Source organism: Urocitellus parryii, chromosome 9 (assembly GCF_045843805.1).
Source record: "Urocitellus parryii isolate mUroPar1 chromosome 9, mUroPar1.hap1, whole genome shotgun sequence".
Taxonomy (NCBI): domain Eukaryota; kingdom Metazoa; phylum Chordata; class Mammalia; order Rodentia; family Sciuridae; genus Urocitellus; species Urocitellus parryii.
This window is the reverse complement of record NC_135539.1, coordinates 27,432,418-27,457,828: the sequence shown is the minus strand read 5'-3', so window position 1 is coordinate 27,457,828 and position 25,411 is coordinate 27,432,418. Positions and strand designations below refer to the sequence as shown.

Below are 25,411 nucleotides of genomic sequence, written 5' to 3'. Positions count from 1 at the left end.
AAATACAAACATGTTGTCTCCCAAAGTGAACCATCTTATTCAGGCAACCTTAGAAAATATCCATAGCACAGCCATAAAAAGTGATGTTTCTAATGCTCAGAACAAGCTATTGCTTAAAAATTATCCTAAAATAAATCTAATATTGAAAAAGAGAATAAAATGAGACTGTTTTGTTTTTAGCATTTAAGTAGGTATCTTTTAGTAGGATCTATTTTAACTGGATCTCTTCTTAATTTACTGATTGTATTTCTCCTACTTAAAAACATTCAAATTTAGAATAAGTTTCTTTAACTTGACTCAGAAGCATACTATTATAAAGCAGTAATACAGGTGAAGGTTTGTTATGAGAGGGTACAGCCACCCATTTTTATTTATAAAGTGTGGGCTTTTTTTGTGTTTGTGTGTGTATAGACAAACCACACCATAAATTTATATTTCTTTTTCTTTCTTTTTTTTTGAGAGAGAGAAAGAATTTTAATATTTATTTTTTTTAGTTTTCGGCAGACACAACATCTTTGGTTGTATGTGGTACTGAGGATTGAACCCGGGCCACATGCATGCCAGGAGAGCGCGCTACCGCTTAAGCCACATCCCCAGCCCCATAAATTTGTATTTCTGAAAAATGGAAAAAATGAACTCACCCAACCCCCTCCCAATAGGCCGGCTCCCGCGTGAGCAGTCCTTCAGTAACTGGGTCATCTCAGCATGGGTATGCTGGGGAGTCACAGCCCAAGGGAGCCGGCACGGCTGGACTCAGGGGGATCTGAAAAAGCATAAAACCACTTATGTGCTAAGGGTCTCCCCTCTGCCCCACTCTGAGCAATTCGCCTTCTAGACTAGCATAACGGCAGGGAGAAGAGAAGAATGAATACCCAGATTGGCAGGGTTAAAATTTTTTGGTCAAGGCCCTTCCTAATTGCCAAACAGGTAATCATACTTAGGAGTGTTCTCAGCAATGGGGGAGGCAGAAAGAAAAACAAGGGTATACACAATCCTACATCTGTCCTGTTGTGTAGAACATGCCACCACCATAAACACCATGTTTGTTGGTAAAAAGTAAAATAAAAAGTGAAGAAACCATTTGTAACATCTAAAATGCTGAATTTAATAATAAGCAGTATTATCTAATATACAAAATCTTAGATTAGAAAACTCTGGCAATCAATACCAGACTCTTACTTCATTCTTCTCATGTTTGGGATCTGAGGGCAATCTCAATCTCTATATGCATTTGTCAGACAATTTTCTAAATGTGTTACTCTGAAGTATTTTTAAAGAATTTTGAAAATAATATTCTTTCTTTCTTTATTTTATTTTCTATGGTGCTGGGGTTTGAACCCAGGGTTTGGAGCACGCTAGGAAAGCACTCTGCCACTGAATTATATCCCAAGCCCCTGTTTGTTTGTTTAAGTACTTCTGCTTTTGTCTCTAACTCAAGAGGGAACCTTAAAGGCAAAATTTTAATTAAGAAAAATCTTAGCCAGGTACAATGACGCACATCTATAATCCCAGCTATTTGGGAGGTTGAGGCAGAAAGGATGCAAGTTTGAGGCCAACTTCAGCAAGGAAGGAAGGGAGGGAGGGTGGGAGGGAGGAAAAAAAAAAGAAGAAATCTTAGAGCTAGGAACCTACTTAAAAAGCTTGTTTAGGACAAGTGAGAATTATATTTTAAAATGCATTTCAACCATTAGTAATGGGACAAATTAAAATTATATTAGGTGCCTTCTTTATTTGATCTTCTGAGAAAAATATATCCATTCTGTGGTATTCCTAATCTGAACCTAATAAGAAAACAAACCCAAATCAAAGGGCATCCTACAAAATAACTAGTTCATGTTACTCAAAAATGCCAAGGTTGGGGCTGGGGTCTTGGCTCAGTGTCAGAGCGCTCGCCACGCACACGTGAGATACTGGGTTTGATCCTCAACACCACATAAAAATAAACAAAATAAAGACATTGTGGGGCTGGGGTTATGGCTCAGCGGTAGAGTGCCCACCTCGCATGTCCAAGGCCCTGGGTTCGATCCTGAGCACCACATAAAAATAAATAAATAAACAAAAGTTAAAAAAAAAATAAAGATATTGTGTCCATGTACAACTAAAAAAATATTAAAAAGGGGCTGGGGTAGCGGCTCAGCAGTAGAGCGTTCGCCTAGCACATAAGAGGCCCTAGGTTCAATCCCTAACACCACATAAATGAATAAAATAAAGAGTTATGAATATATATATTAATATAAATATATATATATTTTTAACACCAAGGTTATCTGAATAGGGTGGTATACACCTGTGCTCCCAGGTACTCAAAAGGCTGAAGAGGAGGATCTCAAGTTTAAGGCCAGCCCATACAGCTTAGTGAGACCCTGTCTCAAAACAAAATAAAAAGGGCTGAGGATGTAGTTCAGTGAGTAAGGTCCTGGGTTAAATTTCCGATACTAGCCAGGTGTGATGAGGCACACCTGTAATCCCAGTGGCTCGGGAATCTGAAGCAGGAGGACTGTGAGTTCAAAACCAGCATTAGCAATTTAGCAACACCCTAAGCAACTTGCAAGATCCTGGTGATGTGTGTGGCTCAGTGGTTAAGTACCCCTGGGTTCAATGCTCAGTGCAAAACAAAACAAAACAAAAGGAAAGGATGACAGAGGCTTTTATTAGGCAAAATTTGAGTTATAACTGCAGATTATTGTATTGTTTCAATGTTAATTTCCTGATTTTGATAACTATACTACAGTGACATTAGAAAATATCCTTATTTTCAAAAAGCACATATTCAGGCTGGGTGTGGTGGTGTGTACCTACAATCTCAGTGATTCAGGAGGCTGAGGCAGGAAGATCACAAGTTCAAGGCCAGTCTTAGCAACTGAGTCAGACCCTAAGTAACTTAGTAGGACCCTGTCTCAAAATAACAAAGTAAAAAGGGCAAGGATGTGGCTCAGTGGTAAACTGCCCCTGGGTTACATTCCCAGTAAACTTACACACACAAAAAAAGAAACACATATTCAGGTATGTTTTAAGAGGACATCTCTATTTATACTTAACTGGGTTATATTAAGTTATGATAAAGGTTATAATATTCAAGAAATGTTATTGAATACATGGAAATTCTTTAGTATTCCAACAATTTCTTTCTTTTTTTTTTTTAAAGAGAGAGGGAGAGAGAGAGAATTTTAATATTTATTTTTTAGTTATCGGCGGACACAACATCTTTGTATGTGGTGCTGAGGATCGAACCCGGGCCGCAGGCATGCCAGGCGAGCACACTACCGCTTGAGCCACATCCCCAGCCCTCCAACAATTTCTTATGAAATCACTTCAAAATAAAATGCTTTTAAAATGTTGTAAGAAAAATGCTAAAAAAAGGTCCAAATTATTTCAGGATTCCAAATGTCCTTTTTTTCCCCTAATATTTACTTTTTAGTTTTAGGTGGATACAATATCTTTATTTTATTTTTATGTAGTGCTGAGGATCGAACCCAGTGCCTCACATGTGCTAGGCGAGCACTCTACCACTGAGCCACAACCCGAGCCCTCCAAATGTCTTTTTTTAAAAATGTCTTTTGATCTAGAATTTATGTGACCAACAGTCATCAAAACAAATTTTCCGGATGTTTTTAGAAGTATCATTTTCTTTACTTATTTCTTTACTTAAAGGTTTCCCTATTAGCACCCATCATTACAAAGATAGTGAACTCTAAGAAAAAAATAGGGCTGTTGTGTAGGTAGAGGGAAATGAGCAGCTAAGATGGCAGAAGAGAAATTATTTTAGCATCTAGTTGCTTTGTAAATCATTCTTCCAAGTCATTAGGCCTATAAAAACTTAGCTAGCCCCAAAACCCAAATGTCAGTGGCATTTTTCTTAACAAATGACTTCTTCAAGAAATGAATTAAACAGCCATATGCCCATTATATGCAATGTGCTATGCCAAACTCATAGGATACAAATTGAGTAAGTCAGGTAGAACTTATATTCTAGAAAAGGTTTACAAGACCACAAAACACAGCCTCATCATCATTATCACACTAGGCCCCACTCAACACTCCTGTTCGTCTAGATAATTCTGCAGTCTCCAACCTGAGCACTCTCTCACTGATCCTTTCCTAAAGCTGATGCTCAGAACTTGATTCCTCTTCTCAGGACACACCTTGCTCTCGAGCAGCTGTATCCAGTAGCCTGGTAGGAAATTATATTCTACAAAAATCAAAGAGGAGACAGAAAATTTTGCATGCCTTTGGGAAGGGTGGATAACGCTCATTATATTATTTTAAACTTCCTTTAAATGAAGAAAGAATCCAAAGCACTGTTTCATGGTCTACTTATCTGGGTTCACTATTCTGTTCTACCCTGATAAGATATCAGAGGCCCTTTAAGAAAACTAATTTAAGAAAGGAAAACACATAGCTTATATGCAAAACATAGAAGACAATCAGGGAAATGTCAAACAATGAGTATCAGAGAGTAAGAAATTACTGCTTTCAGGTATAGAAAATAGAAAATAAAGATGTGTACATGCTCCTGATTTTATAGACCAGTATTTTATATGAGTCTCAATTTCTAAGTAAAATCACTCACTGCCTTTTTACAGTAGCTTAATATAAGCAAGCATGCACATCCTAATTGCAATCTGAATTATAGTTAAATTTAATAACTAGTGATTTATGCCCTCATTAAAATTTTTTGAGAATAGCAGTTATCTTCAGAGATTTCCTTGAGATGTAAGTAAACAGAATTCTAATCTCTGGCTCCTACATAATGTTGAGCTCAGCTTTTTTCTCTTAATAAGCCAGAAGACCTCTTACTCATAAATAGTAATTTCGCCATTTATATATTCGAATCACTAAACATAAACAATTTTTAAAATACATAAAAATATAGCTATAAGATTTTTAAAAACTAAGATTTTAAGGGTTCAAGTTATCCAAAGTCTAAATCCCACTCAGAGGTGAACTTATATAAGGATTTTCATATAGTTAATTCTGTGTGATAACCACAGAAAGCTGTATCATCTGTGGCAATAAAATAACACTGAGCTCCAATCTTCTTAATACAAATATTTTTTTAAAATTTCAGACTAACTATCGTTCATGGAAATTTTCATTCTGATCTAGAATAAGCTAATTCATAAATGAGTCTATTAGAAAATAATAAAAATGTAAGACATGATAGATGATAATGTTCAATGATGCTGGTCTAGAACAATACTTGCTAAATGCTGAAATATGGGAGGAAGTCTGCGTGTGTGTGTGTGTGTGTGTGTGTGTGTGTGAGAGAGAGAGAGAGAGACTGTCTTGCTGGGAATTGAACTCGTGTCTTATGCTCTACCACTGAGGTACAGTCCCAGCTTGGGAAGAAATCTTTACCAATGTTCTACAGAAATAAAATTAGTTTTCAATATATTTATGTCAACATAATTAATGTAAGATAATTAAGGTTGTTTAGTTATTAGTTATGACTTGAAGGGTTCTTAATTTTTAATAATTAAAAGAGGGAGGGGGTTGGAGTTGTAGCTCAGTGGCAGAGCGCTTGCCTAGCACATGTGAAGCACTGGGTTCAATCTTCAGCACCACAAAAAATAAATAGGTAGGTAGGAAGATAGACAGATAGGGGAGATAGTTTAGTGGCAGAGTACTTATCTGCCATGTACAAGTCCCTGGGTTCAATCTTCAGTACTGCCAGAAAAAAAAAAGCAGAAAAGGGAAGAAATCCAAAAGTCTGGCATTGTTTTAATATTTTGTCTCTGGTGCTGAACCCAAGGCCTCAAGAATACACACACTCTACCAGTGGGATAGACTCTGAACATGTCCTAATCCTATTCTGATCTAAAGACCAAAATGAAAATATCAGCCAGTATACTGATAAGTTAAATTTATCAACAAAAGAAACATGAGAAATCTCAAAAATCTACATTTAAAAAAAAAGAATTTGGGCTGGGGATGCAGCTTAGTGATGGAGCACTTGCCTAGCATTTGAGAGGCTCTATGTTTGATGCCCAGCACAGCCCCACCCCCTAAATCTTATTGGAGGAACTCTGAGACAGAAAAGACAATCATCCTAGGCCAAAGTCTGGGATCTTGTTATACACTTCTAATTGGAATGGATCTCAGATTCCCCATCTGTAAAATAATACATACACTATACAATTTCATAAAAATGCTCTGAAGATAAAATGAGACGATTCAAGGGAGAAAATATTCTGAAGAGAGAGATGCTAGATTTATTTACTACTAACATATCACTCAAAGTAATATAGTTTCCAGGTTTTTTCCCACAGCTGCCAGTAATAATTGATCATCTTGCCTGATATACAAAACAAGTTTTCATTTTAAGAATCCGTTCACAAAATATTTTTGTTTCCAAAAAGAATATAAGAGAGAGGCTGGGGATGTGGCTCAAGCGGTAGCGCGCTCGCCTGGCATGCGTGCGGCCCGGGTTCGATCCTCAGCACCACATACAAACAAAGATGTTGTGTCCGCCGATAACTAAAAAATAAATATTAAAGTTCTCTCTCTTTAAAAAAAAAAAAAAAAAAAGAATATAAAGGAAAAAAAAATGTTGTATAGTTTTACTTTTTCAATTATTCATACATAGCAAAAAATAAATCAAATTAAGGGAAGCTATTCAATGTGCCCCCCCCCACAGCCCCCATTATCACAGCCTAATGAAACACATATCTGGAAATTTTCAAAATCATTATATGATGTTAGATTTTAAAATCTGGCCAGGCACAATGGTGCACATCTGTAACGCCAGCTGAGGCAGGAGGAGGACTTTAAGTTTGAGACTACTCTCAGTAACTTAGTGAAACCTTTTTTCAAAATAAGGAATAAAAGGGCTAGTGATGTGGCTCAGTGATGTAGCACCACTGGATTCAATCCCCAGTACCAAAAGAAAAGAAAAAAAGAAAATTCAAAAATCTGGTATAAATCTAATCTTATTGGAGTCAGAGAGAATAAACTCATCTACTAGTGCATTATTCTGCTATCCCAAAATTAATAGTGACCTTACCTTATATGGATCAAGTAAAAAGTCACTGAACTTGCTAGGCAGGGAATATTTTTTCACCAATTCATCTTCTACCACCCAAGGTGCATTTTCACCAGTACCAGCACGTAGGGCATTATGCCGTATAAAGTATCGAAGTATCTCCTTATTTGGTGGGCGCTCTGTTCGAATTAAGCTATCTGCTGGCACATTGCTGATGATCTAGGTGAAAAAAACAAAAATAACTCACCACTAGGATACCATGGCAATTAACCAATAAGAACAAAAATTTACATCTTTTCCAGAAAACACAATTCCATCTATGAAATAAGGTTATAAATTAGAAGAAAGAGTAGAATAACATTTAGAGATAAAATGTCTAATTTTAAAAATATCCCAAGGCAATTTGTTGATATTACCTAAAAATGTGAACACCCTTCAAACCCATAATTCCTCTGTTAAGAATTTACCCTGGGGGCTGGGGATGTGGCTCAAGTGGTGGCTCTCGAGCATGAGGCACTGGGTTCGATTCTCAGCACCACATAAAAATGAAATAAAGATATTGTGTCCACCTAAAACTAAAAAATAGTAGAGAGCTTACCTAGCACATGTGAGGCACTGGAATTGATTCTCAGCACAGCATATAAATAAATAAATGAATAAATAAAGGCCCATCTACAACATATTTATTTATTTATTATTTATTTTTTTAATATTTTCTCTTTTTTTTGAGAGAGTGAGAGAGGAGAGAGGAGAGAGAGAGAGAGAGAGAGAGAGAGAGAGAGAGAGAGAGAGAGAATATTTTTTAATATTTATTTTTTAGTTCTCGGCGGACACATCTTTGTTGGTATGTGGTGCTGAGGATAGAACCCAGGCCGCACACATGCCAGGCGAGCGTGCTACCGCTTGAGCCATATCCCCAGCCCCTACAATATATTTAAAAACAACAATAAAAACAAAACAGAATTTACCTAAGCATGTAAATACAGAAATTTTCAACTACTTTTAACATCAAAAAGTGGTGCTGGGGCTGTGGATATAGCTCAGTAGTACAGCACTTGTCCAGTATGTACAAGGCCCTGGGTCTGATTCCCAGCACACACACACACACACACACACACACACACACACACACAAAACACCACGGAGGAAGGAGAGTAATTATTACACAAAAGTTCATCAATACGGGACTCTTTCTCTCCTTCTTTCTTTCAGTACTGAGAATTGAACTCAGGGGCACTTAACTACTGAGCCACATCCCTAAACCCTGTTTTGTATTTTATTTATAGACAGGGTCTCACTGAGTTGCTTAGGGCCTCACTAAGTTGCTGAAGCTGGCTTTAAATTCTTGATTCTCCTGCCCCAGCCTCCATAGCCAAGCTGCTGGGATTATAGGCATGCGCCTCCACGTCTGGTTAAAACGTATTTTTTTAAATTAAAATACATATACATAATGGAAATCTTGTAGCCTTGAAAAAAACAAAAAGTTTCTCAATCAGGACAAATTCACCCAAATCATCTAAGGTAAAAGGAACTGTTTGGGCCTCCCCACAAATTTAATGAGCCAGAAGGAGCTCTGGAGGTAAAGTCAGGAATGTACATATTTAATAAGCATGCCCTACTGACCATCCCACACTACAATCTAAGAGCAATGTTCTGAAAGAAAAATTAATGACACAACAGAGGCTGACCAAACAGTAAATTTTAAAAGTAAATTACAAAATAATATAGAATATTCCTACTTTCAAGTCACTTAAGAATTAACCACCATAAATTAGATCAATAGTCACCGATTATCTGAGTTTGAGATTAGAGATATTTTTTTTCTTATTTGCATTTTCTATCTTCCAATTAACCAATATTTACTACCTATGAGCAAATCAACTTACACTCACCAATCAAAACCTGAATGAGAGAAGTGGCTGAGATTTTAGAATGTTTTAACTAGGTGCTTGCTGAATAAGAGGCAAGAAACTTAATGAAAAATTATATTTAACTTTCAAACATAGAAATCCTAATAATCTAGTCATTTCTGCAGATCACTAATTATACCACAAATGAGTCACAACGGTGTGAGATTTGTCAATATTTTGAGATGGGAAAAAAAACAGTATAAACAAAGAGGCAAAAGAACTGCAATATAGCCCAGGAAGTTGGCCCACGCCTGTACCAGAGACTTGGTAGAAGGATCACAAGTTTCAGGCCAGCCTTGGAATGAGACCCTGTCTCAAAATAAAAAATAAAAAGGGCTGGGGTTCTGAGGTTATTGAGTCGGGAGAGTCACAGGCCAGACATTATCAGTTATTTTCTGTTACTATTTGATTGGCAAATCAGGTGACTTATAAATAAAAGCTAATAATGTTATGTAACTCTGTGTATCATACAAAATTGCTTCTACTACTCTTATACTAAGTAATAAAGATTTTGTTCTAGTGAAAAAAGGGGGGGGGGGGCTAGGGTTGGGACTGCAGTTGTATCACAGCAGCAGAGCACTTGCCTAGCACATACATTGAGGCACTGGGTTTGATTCTCAGCACCACATATAAATAAGTAAATAAAATAAAGATCTATCAACAACTAAAAATTATTAAAAAAAAAAAAAAAATGGCTGAGGGACCAGGAGTTTGGGAAGCCTCAGCAACTAGAAGGCACTAAGCAACTCAGTGAGATTCTGTCTCTAAATAAAATACAAAATAGGGCTAGAGCTATGGCTAAGGTGGCTTATAAATAAAAGGTTGAATGCCCCTGAGTTCAATCCCCAGTACCCAAAAAAGAGGGAGTGCTAGGGATCTGAGATGTAGTTCTGTGGTGAAGTGCTTGCCTTGCAGGTGTGAAACCCTGGGTTTGATCTCCATTTCAAAAAGAAACACACACACACACACACACACACACACACACACACACACACACCCTTTTAGCTGGATGTGGTGGTCCGTGCCAGTAATCCCAGTGGCCTGGGATGCTGAAGCAGGAGGATATCATATTCAAAGCTAGCCTCAGCAACTTAGTGAAGCCCTGCCTCAAAATAAAACAAAAAAGGGGCTGGGGATGTGGCTCAAGCAGTAGCGCGCTCGCCTGGCATGCGTGCGGCCCAGGTTCGATCCTCAGCACCACATACAAACAAAGATGTTGTGTCCACTGAAAACTAAAAAATAAATATGAAAAAAATTCTCTCTCTCTTAAAAAAAAAAAAAAACAAAAAAAAGGCTAGGGATGTTAGCTAAGTGCAGTTGCACATATTTGTAATCCCAGTGGCTTGGGAGGCTGAGGCAGGAGAATCATGAGTTCAAAAGACAGCCTCAGCAATTTGGAGAGGCCCTAAGCAACTCATGAGACCCTATCTATAAATAAAATTCAGAAAGGGCTGGGGATGCAGAACAGTGGTTAAGCATCCCTGGGTTCAATCCCTAATACCCTTCCTCCCCCCAAAAAAGCTAGGGATGTGGTTAAGAACCACAGGGTTCAATACCTGGTACTAAAAAAGAAATGAAAAAGGCATGGGGGCTAGGGATACAGTTCGGTGGTAGAGCACACCTGGATTCAATCTCCAGTTCCACAAATAAAAAAGTCCCAATTCTTGACACAATAAAATCATAAAAACTAAGGCTGGGGCAGGTGTAGTTCAGAGGTAGAACATTTGGCTAGCATGTATGAAGCCCTGGGTCCAACCATCATCACACAACTCCCCACCCCAACAAAATTTACATATAGGGGCTGAGAAAATACTAAATCCAGAGCATCACAGAATTAATAAAAGGTAATACTATTTTAAGAATATTCACTGTTGTGGGTTATTACCTTACAGTTTTACAAGATTCCTTATATGAGCACTAATTAGAGTTGACTCAATTTCTGAGTTTAAGTATATTACAAAGAGCTGTACTTTTAAAAAAATATTCTTTTAGCTCAGAGGCAGAGCGTTTGCCTAGAATGCATGAGGCACTGGGTTTGATTGGAGGAGCCCATTTACCATATAAAAATAAACAAATAAAATAAAGGCATTCTGTCCATCTAAAACTACAAAATTTTTTTAAAAAACATTTTTTTTAGTTGTAGATGGACACAATCTTTTATTTATTTATTTGTGTATGTGTGTATTTATTTATTTTAATTTTTTAGTTGTAGATGGACATGATACCTTTATTTTATTTATTCATTTACTTTTTATGTGGTGCTGAGGATTGAACCCACCCAAGGCCTCTCACGTGATAGGCAAGCGCTCTACCGCTGAGCCATAACCCCAGCCCCTACTTATTTATTTTTATGTGGGGCTAAGGATGAAACCCAGTACCTCACACGTGCAAGGCAAACACTCAAACACTGAGCTACAACCCCGCCCACAAACAGCTAGTTATACTTTTAATAGGAAAAAGCTATCTCCTTGGGAAGTCTATAACCACTGGGAATAGAGTCTTGATTTTCAAATCGAGAAGCTTAAATGTTCTCTTACACTCTTATAATTCCTTTAAATAAAGAAAATGCCTGGTATCTCCTACAGATAAAAATATAACTTAACTTAAAGTCATAATTACTAAGACTACAAATAAAAATAATTTAACTTAAAGTCATAATTACTAATAGTACCCACCACTTAGAATGCGTTATACAAAGACACCCATTAACATGTTTCTTCAGCACATTTTCTCTAAGAAAACCAACCCTGTAACAGTTTCTTAAACAACATCTATCACATATAAGAGATTTAACATAAAGTGCCAACTAACCTTATCTTCATTTTGTAGTTTCACATCATATTTGTGAGGCAGAAATTTTGGAGGAGCCCATTTCCTTTCTCCCTTTTTTAATGAAGTAGGAAGTTTGCGTGGAGATCTACGTGCTCTGTCATCTAGTCAAATAAACAAAAATTCATGAAAAAGCTTGTTGTTTTAATTCTATTCATCCATTCATGAATAATAATCTTACTGAACACCTATTCTGCACCAACACTGGGTGATGTGGCCCAAAGATGAATCATTATCTCCAACCTCAAGGAGTTAAAGTCTATAAGAGGATAAATAAATAATTACACTACTAATTAAATACTATAACAGAGGTTGATTTTCACATAGGTGATTTTTAAAAAACGCACATCTAGTTCAAACAAGATTTCTTCTTTGAGCTGGGCATAGTGGTTAATATATATATATATATAATAGAGAATAGAGAAAACTTGAGTCTGAAAGGCAGGCATGAAAAACCCAAAATATGACTTGTTCAGAAATACAGACTTATAGTACAGTAAAAATCGGACTAGTGGTAAACTGAGGCTAGATTTTAAAAAGATTCATACACCATTAAAGAGACTATAATTTGTCTTGTGAGCACTAGGAAATCAAAGTTTTAGGTTTTTTATTTTTGTTTGGTAAGTTTTGGGGATTGAACCCAGGAGCACTCTACCACAGAGCAACATTCCCAGCCCTTTATATTTTTTATTTTGAGACAGGTTTTGCCACCTTGACAATTTGCTTAAACTTGCAATCCTTCTGCCTTGGCCTCCCAAGTAGCTGGGATTTCAGAGATGAGCCATTACCCAGCTCAGAGAAGAAATTTTGTTTTAACTAAATGTGCATTTTTAAAAATCACCAGTGTGAAAAAATTTAAGAAAACAATTTCAGCAATTACAAGATGAATAAAATGAGAAGGTAAGGCTGAAAATAAGGAAATCAGAAGACACAATGCCAAATATCTGAATTACTATAAATGAAATGGAGAATGAAAGAGTCAAGAGGCATTTAGGAGTTAGACTTGGTGTTAATTACAAGTAGGAATACTAAAGGTTTCCAAGTTTTCTGCCTTTCAGACCAAGTACATGGTGGTGTCATTAACTTAAAGGAAGAGAGAAGAACAACAAAAGGAAGAGAGAAGAGCAGGATTCTTGTTAAATTGCCTTGAGGAAACAAAAATGAGATGGTCAATTTAGCTTTGTATGTGCTGCATTTGAGTTGCCTGTGGGACCATACAAGTTGAAGATCAGGCCTGAAGTTACTGTACAAGTCTGACCTAGTAAGTCTGACCTTGGGAATCATCAGCCTACCTACAGATCAGAGTTTAAATTGGGCATCACTGATAGAGAACAGTATGTAAAATAAAAAATGAAAAGACAAAGATAGAACCCTCTGGGAAAAAATCCAAGGAATGGCAGGGACAAAAAAAAAAAAAAAAGGAAAAGGTAAAGAAACAGAGTAGTTGAGGAACTAGGAGACAGTGTATAAAATAATATAAAAGATGTGAGAGCAACCATCAGTGTCAAATATAACAGAAATGTAAACTAGACCAAGAAGCAATCTCCAGATTAAACAATCAAGAAGCAGCTGGGCATGGTGGCACACACCTAGAATCACTGCAACTCAGGAAGCTGAGGCAGGAAGATTGCAATTATAAGGCCAGTCTCAGCAATTTAGCAAAGCTCTTAGCGATATAGAGAGACCCTGTCTCAAAATAATAAATAAAAAAGGCTGGGAATGTAGCTCATTGGTAAAATGCCTGGGTTCAATACCCAATAACAATACCACCACCAACAACAAAAGAGATTACGTATAACCTTATTTTAGCCATAAAATGACACAATTTAGACCACAACAGCATAAGGAATAAACTGATGGTCAATAAACAGCGATAACATTCTCAGATTTGATGGATACTACAAGTTTTGTAATAAACCATCCCTTTTAAAAAAAAAATCCCCAAACTGTAGATTTGTGAGCATTAATAACACTGAATAAATATACAGGTTTGTTTGTTTTTAAAAAGAACATTGACTTGAATGGAAAGAAAACAAGATGATCAAGGGAGACATGTTATTCTTTTTAGAAAATGAGACTTTATTAATAATAAGTTGAGAATAAAAATAAAAGTTAACCCAACTCCTTGAGAAAGAACAAATACATTTCAAAGGACAAGTGTTTTAGCCAAGAGAAGAAAAGAGAGTCCCTCTTACTATGATGAGAAAGAATACAAAAATTCATCATGTCATTAAGAACACAAAGCTAGAGCTAAGGATATAGCTGAGTGGTAGAGGGCACCTGTCCAGCATGCACAAAGTCCTTCTCCCAACAGGAAGGAAGGAGAGGAAGAAGGACACAAAGTTGAGACATTTCTGGCTAATACATTATTGTTTTCCCCATAAGTAGAAGCCAGTGTCATCTGATGAGAAAATACTATTGTATTAGAATTTCTCTTTCATTCCTGTGGAAATTCGAACAATTTTTTCCAGAATATGTCATAACATTAATTCCTTAGCTGAATAATAGCAAATGACATTAGATCTCAATAATTAAACCACAAAAAAAAAAAAAAAACAATAAAAAATTCAGTGGGTGGAGATGTGGCTTAGTGGTAGAACACTTGCCTACCATGCATGAGGCTCCGGGTTCAATCTCCAATACTGCCAAAAAAAGAAAAGTCAAAGCCTAAAACTTGGGGCTCCTGGTATACAATACTTCAGGCATAAAATGAGTGTAATATATTATTATTGGTATGCCAATGATCTGATTCTAGAAATATCAATTCCTTACCAAAACAATCTCAGGGGATTGTAACTAATGCTCATGTTATAAAACTTCAGTATCAAAAAGAGAAAAACTAGGGCTGGGGCTGTAGCTCAGTGGCAGAGCACTTGCCTTGCACATGTGAGGCACTGGGTTCAATCCTCAGCACCACATAAAAATAAACGAAGATATGCTGTCCATCTACAACTACAAAAAAGTTTTTTTTTAAAGAGAAAAACTAGAAAACATAAACATAAGCATTTATAAAACAGACCAGAAAACAAAATTGAAATATCAACAAGTAGGGTAGGCCAGTTACAACTACAACTAGTTATACTTCCTTTAGACTACAGGGAAGTACGTATATAAAACCATCTGCATATATCTAAAACATCCGGAAACAAAACACAGAATGAATGACACAATATGACACTTCAAAGTAACAACATTCTAATCCAATATCTGTAAGAATTGAATAATATGGCAAAATTATTTAATACTGACAGTCATGGATTAACACACACTACATTGTGCACATGCTTTTGGAAACAAAAGGAACATAATTCAGCTAAATTCCTTATTTATATAATTTTTTAAAATGAAGATCTGAGACTGAATAATTTTCTCAGTGGGCAGTGTTCCTGTTCTTCAACTTTCAAAAAATTATTGTTAGAGCCTCCAGATACCTAAACTTATTTTTAGACATTGTTGTATTTCAGAATTATAGCAGCTCCCATGAGAGGAACTTAGATTACAGAAAACAAAAGGAAGGCCCTTAAATCACCACACTGGTTTGCACTGTGAGGAGGAGTAAGGTTTAGAATAAAATTTGCCCCTCCTACTTTGATCACCCCAATTACACATAAGTACATATTTTCAACTTTAAGAGTAAAGGATATCATGCTAAGTGAAATAAGCCAATCCCCAAAAAACAAAAGCCAAATGTTCTCACAGATATGTGGATGCAAGGAGGAAAGAATAGAAATTCACCAGATTAGACAAAGGGAATGAAGGGAAGGTAGAAGGATGGTAATAGGAAAGACAGTAGAATTAATCGGACATAACTTTCCTATGTTCATATGTGAACATAGGACCAGTGAAACTCCACATCATGTACAACCACAAGAATGGGATCCTAATTAGAATAAGTTATACTCCATGGATATATAAAATGTCAAAATACACTCTACTGTCATGTATACTTAAACAAATCAAAACGAGACTCTGAAACACAGATTAAATTTTCTAATATTTATCAGCTCCTTTAGCATCCCTAAATATTGGGCAATATTTGTGCACGTTTTTATTGAAGTAAAATGTATGTAACACTGTATTTTCATATTTTACCATTTTTAAATGTACAACTCACTGCCATTAGTTATATTCACAATGTTATACATAAAAAAAGGAAAAGAAAGAATACTTTGCCATTTTGAGTAGTTAGGGATTAGTACTTAGCAACTATAGGAAATTGACTTCCCAATGGTATTAATTATTTAGGGAGATGTAAATCTTAATTCATTTTGTGATTATTCTGCTTATATTCTGAATGATAAATGAACAAGATCATGTCTATATAAAAAAAATGACTTTTTTTTTTGGGTACTAGAGATTGAACTCAGGGACACTAAACCACTGAGACACACCCCCAGCCCTATTTTGTATATTATTTAGAGACAGGGTCTCACTGAGTTGCTTAGCGCCTCACCATTGCTGAGGCTGGCTTTGAACTCGAGATCCTCCTGCCTCAGTCTCCAGAGCCACTAAGATTACAGGCGTATACGACCTTGCCTGGCTACAATTACATCTTTGTTTTTGGAGAACTCTAAAAGATGTGTGTATAATAAAATGACAGGGTCCCATGACAAAGCTGGCATCATACATACTATCCCTCCGTCCTTCATCCTCTTTTACTACTGCCTCCTTCTTCTGATGGTCGTGAGCAATTTGACTGGAATTCTCTTTGTCACTTGATGGAGAATCACAGGCACCATCAGATTTCTTCTCAGTGGCCTCTTCATCTACTTTCTCTAAAGGATGAATCTTCACAATCTTCACTTTGAGCATTTTCTCCTTCCCAACCTATAAAGAAGAGAAAAATCAGATATCTAATAAATAAGAACTAGAAACCTAAAGAGTTGGACTATCAGAAGAGTTGAACAATATGATCCAATATAGATTCTTCCCCACAAAAATTCACTAAAATTCTGAAGCATCAAAGGACTATGAACTTTTAGTTCTCAAACTTCTAAACTGAAAAGTAAAATGATCATGACCTAGTTCATAATTCATGTACAAATGTGCGGTCAAAAAGCTATCACTGTGATAGCTGAAATATGCATAAATATAGTTCAAGAACTTCCTTTGTACATCAGGGTTGGGGTAGTGGGAACTGAACTCAAGGATCTATGCATGCTAGGCAAGCACTACCAGAGCTGCAACCTCCACTCTGTATTTTTTACTTATTTATTTTGGTACCAGTGAGTGAACCCAGCAGCATTTAACCACTAAACCATGTCCCCAGCCCTTTTGCACTTTTTATTTAGAGACAGGGTCTCAATGAGTTGCTCAGGAGCTAAGTTGCTGAGGCTGGCTTTGAACTTGTGCTCCTCCTGCCTCAGTCTCCCAAACCACTGGGATTATAGGCATGTGCCACCGTGGCCAGGTCACTCTTTATTTTTGAGACAGGGTCTCACCAAGTTGTGGAGGCTAGTATACAAAAAGGCAAATTATAATTTTATATATTGATCTTATATCCTTTTTTTTTGTGGCTCTGGGGGTGAACCCAGAAAGCACTCTGCCTATGAGTTACATCTCTAACCCTTCTTTTAACTGTATCTTGAGACAGGATTCCACTAAATCAGACTGATCTCAAAATTGCCATCAGGAGCTCGGATTATAGGTGTGTCCCACCAGACCTGATTTAAGACAGGTAGTTAATGCTATGTTTCCTTTATGTACCACTTTAGCAACTGCTTACAAATTTTAATACTGTTTTCATATGTTCTAAATATTTTATTCTTTAAATTATAAATTAAAAGTACATTACTTAGTTTCCAGTTATTTAAAGATTTCCAGACAATTGGTATTAATTTATAATTAATTAAATACTTTTTCTTTCTTTTTTTTGGGGGGGGGATTAACAGGGTGCTTAGCGACATCCTCCAGCCCTATTTATTTATCATTTCGAGACAGGATTTTACTAAGTTGCTTAGGGCCTCACTAAATTGCCTAAAGCTGACTTTGAACTTGAAATCCTCCTGCCTCAGCCTCTTAAGCCGCTGGGATTATAGGCTTTCACCACTACACCCAGAATGACTTGAATCCTTTCAAACTTGAGACTTCATTATGGCCTAAAATATGGTCTCTTTTGGTAAATTATTCACTTAAAGGAATGTGTACTCTGATGTTTTTAAGGTTTTTTTTTTTTTTTTTTTTTTTTTGTGTGTGTGTGTGTGTGTGTGTGTGTGCGTGCATGCAGTGCTAGGGATGAAATCCAGGGCCTCACCCATGCTAGGCAAGCCCTATGCGGCTAAGCTACATCCCCAGACAGGTAAAATATTTCATATTGGTAATTTATAATGGCTTATAGTGGTATTCCAAGATTTTCTATCGTCGTTGCTCTTTAGTTTATTTTACGATACAGGAACTTGAACCCAGGGCCTTCATGGACCTGGCGCTCGCTCACTCTATTGCTGGGCTATGTCCCCAGCCCTGTTTTTATTTCTTGAGACAGGTTTTTGCTGAGTTGCCCATGCTGGTCTCAAATTCCAGCCTCCCAAACTGCTAGGACTACAAAGTATTACTACTTTGCAACACCTTTTCCATCAATTTTTAGGAAGGGGAAGTGCTGAATCTCTTAACTATAGATGTGATTTCTCTTTTTTTCCTTATAGTTCTGTCCAATTTTGTTTCATGCATTTTGAAATTCTATTATGAGGCATAAAAAGTAAGGACTACAAGCCAAGCATGGTAGAGAAAGCCTATAGTCCCAGTGACTTGGGAGGTTAGGGCTGGAGAATCACAAGTAAGAGGCCAGTGGGGCAACAAAGCCAGACTGTCTCAAAATAAAAAAAACAAAGGTGCACTGTAATCCCACCTTTGGAATTAATCCTGTAATCCCAGTTACTTAGGAGGCTGAGGCCATAGGATCTTGGGTTCAAAGCCTGCCTCAGAAACTTAGTGAACTCTAAGCAACTCAGTGAGATCCTATCTCTGAATCTGAATAAAATATAAAAAAGTGCTGAGGATATGGCTCAGTGGTTAAGCACCTCTAGGTTCAATCCCCAGTAACCCCCCCAAAAAGAATAAAAGATGATAGTGTTATTTAATTACAATGTTTTTTAAAAAAAATTAAGAATGGGAGATAAGTACCTACAAAGACATATATCCAATAACAAACACTACACCCAGAATATATAAAGAACATTAAAAAATAAGAAAACAATACATTTCTTTAAAGGGACAAAAATTTAAACCAACATTTTGCCAAAGAAAATGTGAATAAATGGATGGCAAGCACAGAAGATACTCAGTATTATCAGCTGTTTCGGGCAATGCAAATTGAAACCACAAGTCAAACCACCTATTAAAAATGCTAATTTTTTTTTTTAATTTAAAAAACTGGCTGGGCATGGTCACACACACCTGTTATCCCAGCCACTTGAGAGGCTGAGACAGAAAGATCACAAATTCAAGATCAGCCTCAGCAACAAAGAGAGGCCCTAAGCAACTTAGTAAGCTCCTATCTCAAAAGATAAAAAGGGTTGGGGATGTTACTCAGTGGTACAGTGCTCTTGGGTTAAATCCCCAGTACCCAAAATATAAATAAAAATAAAACTGATTATACCAAGTGTAGACACCAATGTGATGAAATGGAACTTTCACAAACTGATGGTAGAAATTTAACAGTTTTAACCATCTCCGTAAACAATCTGGCAATTTCTTTACAGTTAAACCTATGGGGTGCTGGAATTGTGGCTTAGTGGTAGAGCACTTGCCTAGCATGTGAGGCACTGGGTTTGATTCTCAGCACTGCATATAAACAAATGAATAAAATAAAGGTTCATCGACATCTTAAAAAAAACACAAAAGCCTATGAGTACTACTGTGACCTAGTCATTCCACACCTAGGTATGTATCCAAGAGATAAAGTAATCTATATTCATACAAAGACTTGTACACGTATCTTCATAGCAGCTTTGTTAGCCCAAACAACCAAAGTATCTATCAATGGGTGATGGATAAACAAACTGTAGTCTACACATAGAATGGAATACTAAGTAATAAAAAGCACAACCTTTGATACCACAGTAACAAGGATGCACATCAAAATAATTTTGCTGAATGTAAAAAAGCCAGACCAAAAGGAAAAAAAAGATACAAAATGATCCATTTATATAAAACTCTAGAAAATGGTCTGACAGAAAACAGATCAGTGATGGGGACCAGGAAGGAAAAGGACGAGATTACAAAAGAGCATAAGTACAGTTTTAGGTATGAGGAGTATATTCCCTATAGTGATTACAGCAAGTTTCACAGGTGTAAAATGTAAAAAATGTCTCCAAATCTGTCAAACTGTACATTTTATTTATTTGACATGGGATTTCACTATGGTATTCAGTGTAATCTCAAACTCCTGGGCTCAAGCAATTCTCCTGCCTTAGATTCTCAGTAGCTAGAACTAAAGCATATACCACTACATCCAGCTTGTAAATTTTTAAATATGTGCAGTTTATAACATGTCAATTGTAATGCAATAAGGATTTTGCATGTGTGTGTTTTACTGGGAATTAAACCCTGGGCCTCATGCATGCTAGGCAACTGCTCTACCCTCATGAGCTATATCCCCAGCGCCCTTATCTTTCTTTCTTTTTTTTTCTGAAACAGTATGCCACTAAGTTACCTAGGCTGGCCTCCAACTTGGGATCCTCCGGCCTCAGCCTCTTCAGTCACTGGGATTACAGGCAGTCACCACCATGCCTAGCTTCAATAAAGCTATATTTTAAATCAACTATAATCGTGTATTCAAACCTAGAAAAAAAAAACTAACATTCAGAATACAGTGCCTTGCCAGAAGTGTCACAGATAAAAAGTAATCAAAAGCCAGGTGCAGTAATACATGCCTGAAATCTCAATGGCAGGGAGGCTGAGGTAGGAGCATCATAAGTTCTTGTTATTACTTTATTCATCTTATGTGTACAATATTATCTCACTATAGTTTCCATTTGATTTCCTTTATTACAAATGAGCTTAAACATTTTTTCATGTTTATAAGCAAATATCCCCCTAATTATTTCCTCTCTTGCTTCAAACATTTCTTCTTCCATCTTGCATATATATGTGCAGAGTATTTTCTTTCTGCCACTTCAAATCCATCACCATTCTTCTCCACACTGTTCTATGCTTACATGGGCTGACCTTACTGGTTCATACCAAAAGGCTCCCTCCCCTGCTCTCCAGAATTTGGTTGAGTTCAGTCCCTGGTAAGTATTAGGAGAAAGTCAGACAGTAGAAGAAAAGTGAGGTTAGGGTATTATTTACTCCCTTAATGCCTCCCTAGCAGGTTGGTTAAATCTCATTACAAAGTACTCTTTGACAACTAAGCTACTCTTCAAATTCCTGTCATTTTCTCACTCTCCTTGTTTCCTTGGGGTTTAGAAATGCAGTCTCCCCACTGGCTGATAGTTTCCTTGTCCCTGATCGGACTGTTGTCTGTTATCAACAGCCCTTTATTAAACTCAATTCAATTATATCATTTAAGTATGATATCTGTTTCTTACCAGGACACTAATAAAAAGTATGTGATTAAAATCCTCCTTCGAGGGCTAGGGTTGTGGCTCAGTGGTAGACTGCTCGCCTAGCATGCACGAGGCACTGGGTTCGATCCTCAGCATCACATAAATGTAAAATAAAGATATTGTATCCACCTAAAACTTAAGAATAAATATTAAAATTTTTTTTTAAAAAAAACCCTCCTGCAGGGACTGAGGATATAGCTCAGTTGGTAGAGTGCTTCCCTCACATGCACAAGGCCCTGGGTTCAATCCCAAGCATCATAAAACAAAAACTCACCTGCAATCCCAAACATTACAAATGAAAAAGAAGCAGCTACAAAATACAGAAAATCAGAGTCAATAAGTGAAACAAGAAAGGAGGAAGACTTTGGAACCATAAACACGAGTTTGAATCTTGACCTCATACTTACTAGCTGTTTTGTAGCACATATAATTGCTGAGCTGGCTATTTAAGCCATTCCCCCGCCCTCCTCTGTCCAGCCAGCCTGACTTTTCAAGAAAAAAGGCAAATACTCATTTTCTCAGCTTGCAGCTAAAGATGGATACATAAGGCAAGACCTAGCCAATGACATGTAAAGATAAAGGGGACACATTTTTATTCTTCTGGAAAATCTTCTTATCCTACTTAGACAGGCATTACTTTGGGGACTGTGGATGTAGCTCAGTGATAGAGTACTTCCCTAGCAAGTTCAAGGCCCTGGGTTCAATCTTCAGCAATGTCAAAAGAAAAACAGAAAGAAAAGCATTTCCTCACTCTGAATACAGTCACAATTTCACACCAAGAGGCAATAAAGTTAAAGACCAAAACTCAACACACTGAAAAAAGCAAGAGAGCTTGACAGTATCATCCAGCCTCTACACCAACCTTGGAACTGTCTACTTCTAAGACTTTTTATGTAACATAATCAAATGCCTTTATTGTTTAAGCCACTACTATTCAATGTGTGGTGCCCAATGTAACAGCATCATTACCATCCTACAGCTTGTTAGAATAGCTACTTTAGGACCTGTTCTAAACCTCCTGAAGTCTCAAGCATGGACCTAAGAATATATTTTCAGAACCTCTCTAAAGCAATTTTATTTAGGCTATTTGAGAAATAGTAACCACCATTAGGTATATGGCTAACAGTTCTCTTATCTGATACATATCAACCTAAATAAGCTATTTGAAATTTTAAAACTTTAAAATTTTTTAAAAATTTAAATTCTTAGCCAGGTGTGATAGCATATGCCTTTAATCCCAATGGTTTAGGAGGCTGAGGCAGGAAGATTGCAAGTTCAAAGCTAGCCTCAGCAAGTTAGCGAGACCCTAAGCATTTCTGTGAGACCCTGCCTCTAAATAAAATATAAAAACAGGCTGGCAGGGGTGCTGTAGTTGTAATATAAATGAAATTAACAGGCAGTGGTAGTGTGCTTGCCTAGCATGTGTGTGGCACAGGGTTCGATCCTCAGCACCACATAAATATAAATAAACAAGTAAAATAAAAATATTGTGTCCATCTGCAACTAAAAAAAATTTTTTCTTTAAAATGGGCTGGGGATGTGGCTCAGTGGTTAAGTGCCCCTGGGTTGAATCCCCAGTACCAAAAAAAATTTCAATTGTTTAAAAAAAATTTTTTAAATGGCTGGGGATGTAGCTCAGTGGGAGAATGCTTACCTAGCATGTATGAGGTTCTGTGTTCAATCCCTAGTATCAAGGTGAAGAAAAGAATTATATAAGGATTGCTTTAATGTTAGGTATTGCTTTTATAATGGTTTTCTTGTAGTTATTTGGGCTGTAAAATTAAAAAACAAGTTTAAGTAGAAAAGTCTATTCTCGTCATGGTTATAGTAACAACTTGAACCCAAGGGTGCTCTACTAGTGAGCTACACTCCAGGTCTTTTGTTTTTTATTTTGACACAGGGTCTCACTTATTTGCTGAGGCATGTTGTCATGTTCCTACCTTAGCCTTCTGAGTCACTGGGATGACAGGTGTGTGCCACCATAACCAGCTGTTGAAGTTTTTGAAAGTCTTTTAAAGTATGAAAAAATTACCAAAAAAAAAAAAAAAAAAAAAACCCAAGATAATAGAATTACCAAAAAGAAAGAAAAAACAAAGAGAAAGCAAAGATATAGTGGTACCCAGGTAGCAATAATCACAGAATTAAATATTCCCACATAGTCAGTGTGGTTCTAAAATTGGTCCTCAGAATACCTGATATCATATGAACCAGACATCAAACATAATACAATTTTAGACATGTACAAATAGGCTCTGTAGTCTATTACAGAAGTTTCAATTCTGAATTAGTGGATGAAATCATAGGAGAGACAGACACTTACCTCAAAGTCACACTCTTCACCCACAGCGTATTTGGTCATGATTTCCAGCCATGCAGTGTCTACTAACTTCTCCAGGGAGGCGGTGTTGTGGTGAACCATTTCCAGAACAAGTTTCTCGTACCAGGTCGGAAACTCCTCCTTCAAACTAAGTAAATATGCTGTTAGCTACTAAAAACTGAAGAAAACCTATCCACATATTTAATTTAATTTAATTCGGGTCAATTCAAACTTTAAGACTCAGCTTTTGAGAGCAGTATTAGAATCACAGCAAAGCAAATATTTCTTGAGCAAATACATGTACAACCCCGGAAGAATACAAAGATTAAAAAACACAGTTTACAGGGGAAAAACTGAAAAACTTTTTAAAGTAGTTCTGTCAATTGATCTATATAAGTTAACTTTCTTATCTATAAATGAAAATAACAGGCACATTACAGGTAAGTTTAAATATTTTCCCATTAATTGGTTTTTGGAGAGTGAATTTCTTTTCATCTATGAATTTATTCTTATCCTTTATCCAGTTTTTAGTTAGGAAGACATAACTGGATTATATTTGTGATATTTCTCAGATGCATCCATTCATTCCCCACCCCTTACCCCCTACCCCCTACCCCCAGGACTGGGGATTAAACCTAGAAGATTTCTAGAACCAAGCCACACCCGAAGTTCATTTTATTTTGAGACAGGGTCTATGTTGCTAAAGCTGGCCTCAAACTTGCAATCTTTCTGCCTCAGCCTCCCACATCACAGGGATTTATAGGCATGCACCACCACGCCTGGTTCACTCATTTACTTCTCACAATACCTTCTGAGGTATCTAGAATTTTTATTTTATGGATAATGAAATTATATCAGGAATAGTTAATACGTTGAAACCATGACTTAAATCCCAAAGCCTTTACAAGTAAAACATTGAGGTACCACTGTTCAGTTATAAATTAGCAAAAAATACTTAACTATCATACCTGATATGGCAACTAAACACTGCTGATGGCCTAATTTTTCAACCCTTTTAGAAAGCAACTGAACAATATTCATCAAAACTGCCATATACTTTAAGATACTCACTGCTGGATTCTTTTAGCAGAAAATGGGAAGCAACTTTAATGGACAGTTATTAGATATGCAATTTTGACCAGATAATTTAATATTTATTCCAAAGTTTATAGTTTTGGGGGGATTGGGGTGGGGGATGAGAACATTAGTGCAAATGCCAGTATTAGGTTTGTTTTGTTCTGCTTTTTTTTGGCTTATTTGTTTTGGTAGTAGTGCTGGGATGGAACCCAATGCATGCTAGGCAAGTGATTTGCCACAAAACTACAACTGCAGACCAGTATTAGGTTTTGTGTTACCATGATACAATGTGATATATAAGAAATATTCTGCCAGCAGCTCAAGAGGCTGAGACAGGAGGATTGCAAGTTCAAAGCCAGCCTCTGCAACAGCATGGTGCTAAGCAACTCTTACCCTGTCTCTAAATAAAACACAAAATAGGGCTAGAGATGTGGCTCAGTGGTTCAGTGCTCCTGAATTCAATTCCCAGCACCAAAATAAATAAATAAAACAAGGAGTATTCTGCATCATTCTATGCAATTCATAACTACTGACTACTATACCGTATCTATTACCATACTCTTACAATGAATTAATCCACCAAGGTATCTACTATACTACAATCATGATCGATATGTTCCAGTTTCCCCGACTTTGTGTCCTCTTCCCAGCTTAATCAACCTTCCAAGATGTTTTCAGATTTCCTTAATTCCAAGAGGCTTTTCCTGGCCCCTGTAAATTCACTCTCTTTCCATTAAACTCAGGTTTCAAG

General features: G+C 36.8%; 1 protein-coding gene across 5 annotated transcripts in view; it reads right to left on the bottom strand.

Moving 5' to 3' along the window:
* Baz1b (bromodomain adjacent to zinc finger domain 1B) overlaps window positions 1-25,411 on the bottom strand; it is a 79,684-nt gene that overhangs the window by 38,215 nt on the left and 16,058 nt on the right. For all 5 annotated transcript variants that reach the window (XM_026396823.2, XM_026396822.2, XM_026396825.2 and 2 more), the window contains exons 3-6: window positions 23,587-23,731; window positions 16,353-16,548; window positions 11,704-11,825; window positions 7,004-7,201 (exon numbers count right to left, since the gene is read on the bottom strand). In XM_026396823.2, coding sequence (XP_026252608.2) covers window positions 7,004-7,201; window positions 11,704-11,825; window positions 16,353-16,548; window positions 23,587-23,731 — 661 coding nt within the window. The remainder of the gene's footprint in view (window positions 1-7,003; window positions 7,202-11,703; window positions 11,826-16,352; window positions 16,549-23,586; window positions 23,732-25,411) is intronic.